The 11,416-nt window shown below is 53.3% G+C and overlaps 2 protein-coding genes across 2 annotated transcripts; one reads left to right on the top strand and one right to left on the bottom strand.

Moving 5' to 3' along the window:
* Positions 1–778: 778 nt before the first annotated feature.
* Positions 779–7,907, bottom strand: GEMIN4 (gem nuclear organelle associated protein 4). Its single transcript, XM_033185223.1, has 2 exons — positions 7,763–7,907; positions 779–4,195 (listed from the first exon to the last, which is right to left on the bottom strand). The coding sequence occupies exons 1-2, from the start codon at positions 7,770–7,772 to the stop codon at positions 1,029–1,031; spliced, it is 3,177 nt and encodes a 1,058-aa protein (XP_033041114.1). The 5' UTR covers positions 7,773–7,907; the 3' UTR covers positions 779–1,028.
* A 5-nt stretch (positions 7,908–7,912) lies between these two features.
* On the top strand, positions 7,913–10,578 carry LOC117067972 (diazepam-binding inhibitor-like 5). The gene is made up of 2 exons (XM_033185230.1): positions 7,913–7,999; positions 8,541–10,578. The coding sequence occupies exon 2, from the start codon at positions 8,579–8,581 to the stop codon at positions 9,014–9,016; it is 438 nt and encodes a 145-aa protein (XP_033041121.1). The 5' UTR covers positions 7,913–7,999; positions 8,541–8,578; the 3' UTR covers positions 9,017–10,578.
* The last annotated feature ends 838 nt before the right edge of the window (positions 10,579–11,416 follow it).

The following is an 11,416-nucleotide window of genomic DNA, read 5'->3' as shown; positions in this document are numbered from 1 at the left end:
GGTCTCAAGTGATCCTCCCACCTCAGCCTCCCAAAGTGTTGGGATTACAGGTGTGAGCCACCGCACCCGGCCCAAACTCATTTTTTACATTCCTGCACACATCATTCCCTTATCCAAACCATTCATTCATCCAAACCTCGACAGCCCCTCCTAAGGCAGAAGTTAATGTGGCCCATCCATTCAGCACATCGGTCTCGTCTTCACAGTAGTCCCTTTGTGGGTGACTGAATAGATGGAGTTAAGACTATATGGGAGGTAAGTGGGAGTGCTTATTGTCCCAGCTACTCAGGAGGCTGAGGTGGGAGATCTCTTGAGTCCAAGGGTTCAAAGCCAGCCTGAGCAACAGACTGTACACATTCAATTCAGAGGGGACCCATTTTCTTGAGGTCATTAACCTAGCCCCTCACTGCAGAGTTTATCTTGGTCCTCCAATCCTCTCACTTTAGAATTGTGCAGGCCTCTCGGGCACAGCAATCTCATGGCCAGAGGCAGAACCAGGGCTGGACTGGATTATTTTCCAAGCTGCTGTCCTTTCCAAGATACCTCAAGAAAAAACATTAAAAGATGAAATAACTCTTGAAGGGGGTTATACGTACCCTGCAGTGCTTTTTCCACTCACATGGTTTCAACTTTGGGCTTATTTGCCAAAATCTAGGATGGAAAAGTCCAGTTATGAACATGTTCCTCCTGGCTGCATTTGATCTTGAAGACACTAAACCCAATTTCAGAGCATACTTAATCCTGGGCTATTGCTGAGGCCGACTTAGAAGAGACAAAGTGAGATGCAAAAGAGGAGAATTTTTATGATAGTTTGTACGTTACAAACACCCAACAAACTATTTTCTGTGCACCATTATTGCCATGACTTTGTGGGGACAGTTTCATGTAACTGTCAAGTCCAGGCTGCTCGGGTCTGGCCCCTGCAGACCCGCCATGCTGAGGCCCAGCTTTTCTGCTCCCCCTGTGCAGGTGAGAAGCTATTGATCTTCTGCAGACCCGCCATGTTGGGGCCCAGCTCCCCGCGCAGGTCAGAAGCTGTTCATCTTCTGCAACAGGGTTTGGCGCCGTTCTTCGGGGCTGATGCCCTCAGCAATGGACTTTAAGAAGCGCTGCTCGTGCGCCCTCTGGAGCAAGGAGCTGACAGAAGGGTTGGTCTTGCTCAGAGTCTCATAGCAGGTGAGGGTTTCCAAGGCTAAAACGTAGAGTGGCTCACAGACCTCCGGGTGGAGCATGGCCATGATGTGCAGAGCATGGCAGAACACCTGGGTGTAGACGAACAGGGCTTCCTGGGTCAGGTCCTGCTCTGGTCCTTGGGCCCAAGGGCCAGCTGACTGTATCAGCCTGACTGAGTCCAGCAGGCGGGTCAGACTGCCACAGAGGAGTTTGACCACGTGGTTCCAGCCCTCCAGAGGAAGCCAATTATGACAGCTCTGGCTGCAGAGAAACTGGAAAGTCCTCAGGAAGAGTACGGAGAGTTGCAGCTCCTGGGCAAACGGCTTCAGGTTGAGCAGGGGAACAAACTGAATATATTCCAGGCTATACGGGACATGGAGAAGCTGCTTCTCCAGCAGTCTCCTGGTCAGCTGGTGAAGGCGCTGCCACTCCTGAGGGCTGCACCAAGGCATGACTTGTACCAGGGCCACCAGAAAGCCTTTGCTGAACAGCCTGACCTCCTCAGGATTGCCCACGTCCACCACCAAGAGAGATAGCATCCTCTCTGAGATGCCACTGGAGACACAGCAGCACTCCATCCAGGCCAGGAGCCCCGTGCCGGCTCCGTAGCCTGGGTGGGCCTGGGAGGTCCACTCATCTTCCGAAAGCTTACAGATCTCAAAAAGTGTGGCTGGCACTTCACACTTGAAGTGCCCCTCAAAGTAGTTCTTCAGCCTCAGGCCCACAGTCCAGTCCAGCTGTTCTAACTTGCGGTGGAGCCAGGACAGGGACTTGACCCAGGCGTCCGGGGAGAAGGTCTCGGCATTGGCTGATACGATGTCACACAGGAGCTCCAGGATATGGATCGCCAGATCCTTCCTATCCAAAGAGAGGCACCGCTTCTCCTTGGGGAGCTGCCAGTATTTGCTGAAGCCGTCCAAGAGCTGGCACAAGCTGAAGAGGAGTGGAAACGGGGAGCAGGTCTGGAGCCAGTGCTCCTCTCGGCACGTGTCTGCTTCTAGAGTCTGGATGAAGATCTTCAGACTGAGGTCTACCTCTTCAACATCTAACCTCAAGAAAGGCAGGACAAACTCCCTCAGCACCTCCTCTGGCTCAAGAAGAGCAGCCACTGGAATCCCCTGGGGCTTCATGGGATGCATCAGGCAGTTCAGGAGCTCTAAAAATTGCTTTTCTTCCTTGGGTGTAGAGAACTTCGTCCAGACGGTTTCTTTGAGGCATGACACCATGAACATGGCAGATGAATTGGGACTCTGCTCTTCCACGAACCGAAGGGCAGGGAAGGCAGTGAGAATCTGGGCCAGGAACTTGTGGGCACCGAGATTGACCACAGCCAGGCTGCACATTTTCTTCACGGTGACTTCCGGGTTCACTATGATCAGGCGGGCCACGGAGGCCACAGCTTTCGCCAAGCCCTGTTCAGAGGCACTCTGAGTGAGCTGGTTAAAAGTCGTATTGAGGTCTTCCTGAAAACCCTCCACATAAGCCAGCAACTTTTCAGAGAGGCCCTTTCGCCCCCAGGAATGCAGGATACCTGCAAGGACTTTATTTTTATCTGGCAGGGAGAGGTCTGCGTAACATTCCAGGACCAGGTGGATCACCTGCCGGATCTGAGACTCAGGGACGGCCCTGTCAGTTGTGCTGACGTCTATCACTGTTTCCAGCAGCCTCAACACCAAGTCTGGCTCTCGGAAGAGGGCCCTGTTACTCCCCAGGCAGGCTACCCACTCCTCCGAGAAGGCCCACTTCTTCTCAGAAGCAAAAATGTAGCACACTTCCATATGGCGGTCCATCTTCTGCTGGATGACGGCCATGGCAATGGAAGCTGTGATGTCCTCCAAGGCCCTGTTCTTCAGCACCGTGCTCGTTTTCCTCAGGAAGTCCCTGACACACTCCGCCAGCTCAGAGACCATCTGCCTCTCCTCTTTGGACAGGCTGGTGCGGTTCAGGTAGAGCGTTGCGTTCTGGCTGAAGGAAGTCAGACTGTCGCATAGCCGGTAGCTGTCATAACTTGTCCCCTGGCTGCTGAGGAGCACGGCCTGCAGCTCCTCCCCCCACTCCCGCAGCAGGCGGTGCAGGAACTCGCAGCCCACGAAAATGGTCTCACTGGGGAGTTTGGCCAGTGAGGTCAGGCTGACATCCCGTTCTGCCTCCTTCACCTTCTCTGCCAGCGCCTGCTGATGGTAGGGGTTCTGGGTGTCCGAGTTCCACACGGAGATCACGGTGGCCAGTTTGTCCAGATACATGGTTGCAGACACCTCCTGGGGGTCGTCCTCCATCAGTGCAAACACGGTCAGCATGTCGGCCAGGTTGGCCAGCGCACAGCACCTCCTCCCCGGGCCCAGGATCTGACTTTGGATCTGCGTCAGCCCGCGGAGCAGCATGGCCAACAGGGGCATGGTGGGGCACACGTCTGGGTCTGACCTAAGCCTCTTTGGGGGATGGGGGAACTCATCTAAGGCAGCCAGGTACTTATGGGCCATGGCACTGAACTGGGAGAGCAGGGGGTCCTGCGGGTGACCCTTGTGCTTCATCATCTCCCACCAGACGTCCAGGAAGAAGGCCACGTCTTCAGAAGAAGTGTCAACGGTCACGTGCTCCAGGAAGCGCTCTAGTTCTGCATGGCGGATGGTGGTGGGCAGGGCCATCAGGAGCTGGATAAAGAGTCCAGAAGCTTCCAGGGATTTGAGCAGCTCAAAGAGGACAGTGTGGTTGATGGTGGGGATCATGTTGCCCACCGAGAAGAACAGGTCTTCCTGCCACCGCGTCTCTGTGTCGGACGGGGTCACGGGGTGTGGCTGCAGAACCTTGGCCCAGATGATAATCAGGGCTTTCTTCTTCCAGGCAAAGGGCTGGGAGTGTGCTGCGGCTGAGGAGATCTCCCTTAAGGCCTCCACGATGGGGCATCCAACACGTTCCCAGTCAGACTTTGTCAATTCTGCCAGTTCCTTGGGGCGGAACAGCTGCTCGGCCAGCAAGAAGCCTCCGTGCAGAATAGTCATTTCTTCACAGATGTTCAAGGGCCCTGCACGTAGACAAGCCAAATAAGACAGTATAGTGAAAATGTTTCCAGATGGCCACTGCTGTTAGTAGGCGATCATGGTTAGAGATGACAAGGGTTTTCAATGACATCAGCGGAAGGGGAGAAGGGATGGCTACAAGAGCCACTGCAGAGCTGGAGTCAGAAGGACCTGGCCGAGGAATCCAGAATGGCTTCCGAGCTCTCCAGCCTGGGAACCGGGTGGCGTCACATATAGGGAATGGTGGAGAATCAGAATAGGTGGGAGGACAGATGAGTTCAGCTTTGGTTATCGAGGTACAGACGTCCTCCAGCAATGGAAACGCCGGGTGGAAGTTCAGGAAGGAAGTCAGCTGGGAAATGTGATTCTGAGAGTTATCTGCCCAGAGGGATCACCGGAACCATGACAGTGAATGAGATCCTTCAGGAAAAGTGTGTGAAAAGAAAAAGCTGGGCTGCTGAGGCCAGACCCTCCAGCAAAGGGTGGGCCTGCAAAGGATGTGGGGAGAGCGGTTTAGAAATAGCAGGAAGGCAAACTACAGTGGCCACTGAGAATGTACCACAGGACATGACAGCTGAGCTTCTCATGACAGGTGAAGGGTGCATAGCCACAGGGTAACGGGCACAGAAGCAATCACACAGCCACAGGGTAATGGGCACAGAGCAATCACACAGCCACAGGGTAATGGGCACAGAGCAATCACACAGCCACAGGGTAATGGGCACAGAGCAATCACACAGCCACAGGGTAATGGGCACAGAGCAATCACACAGCCACAGGTAATGGGCACAGAGCAATCACACAGCCACAGGGTAATGGGCACAGAGCAATCACACAGCCACAGGGTAATGGGCACAGAGCAATCACACAGCCACAGGGTAATGGGCACAGAGCAATCACACAGCCACAGGGTAATGGGCACAGAGCAATCACACAGCCACAGGGTAATGGGCACAGAGCAATCACACAGCCACAGGGTAATGGGCACAGAGCAATCACACAGCCACAGGGTAATGGGCACAGGGGAAATCACACAGCCACAGGGTAATGGGCACAGAGCAATCACACAGCCACAGGGTAATGGGCACAGAGCAATCACACAGCCACAGGGTAATGGGCACACAGCAATCACACAGCCACAGGGTAATGGGCACAGAGTAATCACACAGCCACAGGGTAATGGGCACAGAGCAATCACACAGCCATGGAGTAACGGGCACAGAAGGAATCAGACAAGCCCTGCCTTCACCCTTTACAACCTGCCTTGGGAACAGGCCTCAAACATTCTTCTACCTTTCAGGGAAACAGTCTACCCACAGCTCCTTCCGGTCAAAAACAAGCTACTCATGGCCCTGCTCTGTGGGAGAAACCAGGGAGCAGATACAGAAAATACTGTGCTAAATTAAGCCTTCCTTCAGGGAACTAACGATTGACACAGACTTACCATGGAAAGCATCTTGGGATGTTTAATCAGACATGGGTTTAAATCCTACCTCAGCCATTTAAAAATAATGTGATTCTGGTCAGGTGCAGTGGCTAGCACTTGTAATCCCAGCTACTTGGGGGGTCTGAGGCAGGTGGATCCCTGAGGCCAGGAGTTCAAGACTAGCTGGGGTAACATAATGAGACCCCCCCAATCTCAAAAAAAAAAAAAAAAGGATGTGATCTTGGTCAAGTTGCTTCTCCAAGCCTCCCTTCTGCATATGTGGGGATAATACAGACTTCATGTTATAACTTTGAGGATCATGTGATATATACCAGTCAAGCCCTTTCTAGTGGGTTGGTATTGCTATCTCCTGACCCCATCTCCCCGGGACGCTATGATAGATAAATACAGCTACAATAAGAATCAGGTTACAGAGTCTAGTTAGGTGATCAGTAAATGTTGGTTTCCCCAAACCTTTTCATAGTTGGCAGGTCCAGAATCTTGTCACTATTCTTTGCCTCCCCCAGCTCAGAAACATCAAAGGATGTAGGCCTTTATCAGCCATGTTTCCTTTGGCCTAGAAACTAAAACGAGGGTACAAATACTGCTTCCTATTCCTCATTCCTGAGTCCTCTCCCCTTTCCTAGGATTGAGAGATGCTACTCCTTCCTCAGTCTCTCATGCCCACGAGAGCTCATATTCCCCATTTTCACAGGCCAGACACCAGCAGAGAAAACATTGACTGCAGGAAACTAAGGACCATCTTACCCTTCCCACCATTTATGAGAGCAGCAACAGGACAAGGGTTCAGCACTACGTAACCCACTTGTGGAGGCAATCCATCTCAGCTCACAGCGGCTGAGGCTGACTCCCAGGGAGGGTTAGGCTGCAGAGGGGACCTCTCTGGGGGTTACGGCCCTTCTTTCTGGCTCAGGAGGCTCTCCCAGGGTCCCAAAATATGGTCCCTCCTGACGCTGTAAATTTAATTTTATTGCATTACTGGATTAGTTGAGCAGATGTCTGGCCCTCAACACCTGCCTTCCACGCGCAGTAAGTACCCACAGTTTGAAGTAGTAAGTCCCAGGGCAGTTACTAGCTGGAAGATACTCCGGGTGCTTCATCACGGATGGTTAACTAGTGCTTGCTAGCCCACTTCTTAGGTTTATTATGCGCCTACTCCATGCCAGGCACGGTGCTAGGTGGTGCACATGTAAGATCTCTTCGATTCACAACCACCTTTTGAGGACTATTATTCCCGTTTTAGAGAAGAGGACACTGAGGCGCAGAAACGATTTGCCGAGGGTGCCCCCGCCTGTGTGGTGGGGCTGGGAAGCAATTATGGCTGAGGGGCTCCAAGTCCTAAGAGCTCTAACATTCCGCTCCTGAAGAGCTCTCTGGGGGGGGGCGGGGAGGGGGGAAACAGACCATTTCCCCCCAGCCTACTACTGCTGACACATCGCGGGGTGCCTCACCCCCAGCTCTCCCAGAACAGCCTCCTGGTCTTAGCAGCCTGTGTCGAGGCTTAGCAGGGAGCTTCTAGTTCCAGGGTTCCCCTCTCCCAGACCTTGCAAGATTCTGAATCAGGACGCACGCAGGTTCAGAAAGTGACGCCTCAGGAACGCAGCCGCCCCAACCGCGGTGTGACCCGCGCAGCCCCGCACCGGACACTGTACCTCGGCGACCTCCATGAAAAGTCGCCCAACACTCAGTGGGGGAGACACACTGCCATTCTCCCAGCTCTGTCGATGAGGAAACCTGATGCGCGTAAGACACTTGGAGCGTAAGACGCTTGCTCAAGAACGCAGTTGCCATTCAGGAAACGAGGCCGCCGGGGGACCCGGGGGTGCTCGGAGAGAGCCCGTTTCTCAAAGCACGTGCGCGAGCCCCGGGCGCTTCCAGGGGCTCTCACTTCACGTCTGCTCGGTGTTTTCCCGCGGAGGGGGCCGGAGGCGGCAAGACACGGCCCAACGCACGGCCGGACCCCGACCACCCCCGTCAAGGCCACCCGGGGACCCCCAGACCCGCCCCGACGCGGGGAACGCTTCAGGCCCGCGCGAGCGTGCGCGGCAGGAGGCGCGACCGGGCAGCACCGCCCCGGCGGCGCATCGCGGGACGCAACCCGGGGCTGAAGAGACGCGGCACCCACCTAGGTCCATGGTGGCGACGCCGGCGGCTGCGCGGAGCTAACGCCCCCTCCACTCCGAGAACGCGAATGCGGCGCGGGACGCACAGCACAATGGACGGCGCAGGCGCCACGGCGGCCGCGCTCAGGCCCCGCCCACAACCCCGCCCACAGTCTCCACTGCGCACGCGCAGTTCTCACGAACGCGCGCGCCAAGCGCACAGCACCGCCTTCCGGCAGAGGCCTCCCAGCCCCGCTCAGGTACCGGGCGTCGCTCCCCAGAACCCTCCGCACCGTCCCCTGCCCGGCCCCACTTCCGGGGTCTCAGCGGGTCCGGCTCACGAGTCCCCGGCCCCGCATTCACCCTCACCCGGTAACCCCGGGCGTGCCCCGCACACAGCTCACCCCCACGGAGCGCCTCCCGCGGGCCGCCCACTACCCAGCGCAGCAGCACCACGAGAAGCTTCCACTCCCACGCGTCCATCCCGCCCCACACACAGTCGCACAACGCGCTCCTGCCGCGTCGCGCCGCGCCCTTCAGACAGCAGCGGCTCGGATCCTACACGCTTTTTTTTTTTTCCTTTGAAAGACAGGTCCTTGTCTTCTGGAAGAGGTGCTGTGGCACCTACACGCTTTTGACGGCTGGTCCTCCCCAGAAAATGCACCGTGTGAGCCCAAACATGGTGGGGTGGCTCCAGTACGCTGGACCCCGAGCTTGCAGCCTGTGCTTGAGAAAACACAAACATCGTGTGCCTGTCTCCTCCCCTGAGATTGAGTAGTAACCGCCATTCCAACTCTCCAGCTCCAGCTTCTAGCACCAGGGACCGCCTCCACCCCTTCATGTGCCAAGTGGAGTTCGAGCTGGCGCGCGCGGCCCTCAAGCAGCTGAAGGGTCCTGTGAGCGATCCGGAGAAGCTGCTCATCTACGGCTTCTACAAACAGGCCACCCAGGGCGACTGCGACATCCCCGCCCCTCCTGCCTCAGACGTGAAAGCCAGGGCCAAGTGGGAGGCCTGGAGCGCGAACAAAGGGGTGTCCAAGATGGACGCCATGAGGAGCTACGCGGCCAAGGTGGAGGAGCTGAAGAAGGAAGTGGGGGGCATGGAACGCGAACAAAGGGGTGTCCAAGATGGACGCCGTGAGGGGCTACGTGGCCAGAGTGAGGAGCTGAAGAAGGAAGTGGGGGGCATGGAACGCGAACAAAGGGGTGTCCAAGATGGACGCCATGAGGGGCTGCGCGGCCAGAGTGAGGAGCTGAAGGAGGAGGAGGCTGGCTGAGGGCTCCTCGGGAATGGAAAGGGCTTCTTAGACCTTGATGGCTGAAACGTCCTGAAACTGTCGCAAGCTTAGCCCAGACATCAATAAATCACTTAAACTGCGTGAGAGTGACCGACTGCTGTTGGAACAGAGGAACTGGAGGAACTCGGTGACTGAGTGCTGGGGAGGCGTCCAAATACACAGACTGGCTTTTTGTATGGTTTTGGGTGGAGTTCCCAGCCCTCCTATTACAAGAGCATATGTAGGTATTTGGCAGGAGATGGGGGACAGTGTGCTGTGGAAATGCCCAAGATCTGAGGGTAGGAGACCATTCTCCAGTGACGGCCTCTTGGGAGGCTGAGGCCCCAGCCCCTTCTCTTTTCAAGGCTGATTCATTAATACCCCAACACCACAGAGGGGAGCGGGACTCTGTCCTAAACACTAAAGTCCAAAAGCCCCCACTGGAACACAGGGCCTACCAAGTTCATGTTTTGAGGGAGACCAAGCTTTCCGTGATGATAATGCGGTGAAACAATTGATGGGTCAGAACACAGCAGCTGAGTAACAATGGAGCAGATGGTGTCAAAATCGCAGCCCCAAAAAGGCTCACCTAAGGCCGGGCAACCCAAATGTTCTCGGGACTGTTGTGTACTTAACACTGGTTTCTGCTTAGGGGATGTTGGTGGGACAATATGCATATGGATGTCTATGTGGGATATGCTGCAAGAGCACAACACAACCCTTGACCTATGCAAGTGCCAGAGTGTCTGAACCCAGCTTCTACTTCTGTTAATGATTACAGGGGCCTCAATGCACAACCATTGTGCATAGCAGCTGGAGTATGGAATAGTAAATGGTATCCAGAGAGGCAGGTCTACAGTGGCATATGGGATTTCCTGGTACTTCTTCCTTAATAGAAACTATTTTCACAGATCATGACATCAGGTCAGCTCCAGTTCTCATTGGGACCAATAAAACAATAGAAGCAACAACCATAAAGACTTAAGAGGACAAAGGAAACAGACCTCACTGTGTGTCTTCAAGATCTGTTCACATAGTTGCAGGAAGTTGCTATAGACAAACTACATTAATAAAAAATGAAGCCCATCCAGGACATCACAGCGACAAAAGAACTATTTCTGGTAACTGGACCAGGCGAGAGCCACACTGGAGAAGAGCAGTGCTGCCCTCTCTTCTTTGGTGAATGTTATGAAGACATTCTGATGCACTTAGGATTATGATTCATGTTAAATGTAAATAGTAAAAATAATACATCTTGTTCTAAAATGTGACAATTTAGAAGCTGTCTATATAGCCAGAACACTCCATAAATCACAGAACCTAGAAAGTAAAAATGTGCCATAATTAGGACAGCAGAAAGTAACAGTAAGATAAAGTTTTTAAAAAGAGAGAAAATTAGGATTTATCTAGTTGTATTTGCTTACGAAGGGGTTACCTATAGGATGCAGGGGAAATGGGATTGATGGGCATGGGGTATACTGTGAAAGGAAAATAAAATCTTGGGACCAAGTTCACTTAGCCAAAGGGAAAAGTTAAGCTTGGAAATTGAGTCATGGAACATGCGAAATACTTTTCTTTTTGTTCCTAAACAGATAAGCTATAAGACAGAAGGCCACATACCTCCCCAGGTGGTCTCCCTCACCCGACAATATAAATTAACAGCTTATCTTCATAGGTAAGGGACAAAGACAACACCAGAAACCATCCCTCACCAGCCCTGAGACAAAACGTAGATGTACTGAGCTGAATGCCTAACTGTTCGTCTGCCGCTGCTTTCACTGTAACATGTAGATTTGGTGAGTGCTAAATATAGATTTACTGAGCTGAATGCATAACTGACTGTTCCTCTGCCTGCTCCTTTCACTGTAACACACAGATTTGGTGAGCACTAAATGTAGATTCACTGAGCTGAATGCATAAATGACTGTTCCTCTGCCCGCTCCTTTCACTGTAACACAGATTTCGTGAGTGCTAAATGTAGATTCACTGAGCTGAAGGCATAAATGACTGTTCCTCTGCCCGCTCCTTTCACTGTAACACATAGATTTGGTGAGCACTAAATGTAGATTTACTGAGCTGAATGCATAACTGTTCCTCTGCCTGCTCCTTTCACTGTAACATGTAGATTTGGTGAGTGCTAAATGTAGATTCACTGAGCTGAATGCATAACTGTTCCTCTGCCCACTCCTTTCACTGTAACATGTAGATTTAGTGAGTGCTAAATGTAGATTCACTGAGCTGAATGCATAACTGTTCCTCTACCCCCTCCTTTCACTATGACATGTAGATTTGGTGAGCGCTAATCAAAGCCTCACAAGAATGTAACCACTTATCTCCCTACCTACCCTCCTTTATTTTTCCTTTCCCTCTTCCCTCCCTTCCTGCTCTTTCCCTTTTAAA

This window comes from Trachypithecus francoisi, unplaced genomic scaffold (genome assembly GCF_009764315.1).
Source record: "Trachypithecus francoisi isolate TF-2019V2 unplaced genomic scaffold, Tfra_2.0 Lachesis_group20, whole genome shotgun sequence".
In the NCBI taxonomy this organism is placed as follows: Eukaryota; Metazoa; Chordata; class Mammalia; order Primates; family Cercopithecidae; genus Trachypithecus; species Trachypithecus francoisi.
The sequence above is the reverse complement of the archived record's forward strand: the minus strand, read 5'-3'. Positions and strand labels throughout refer to the sequence as shown.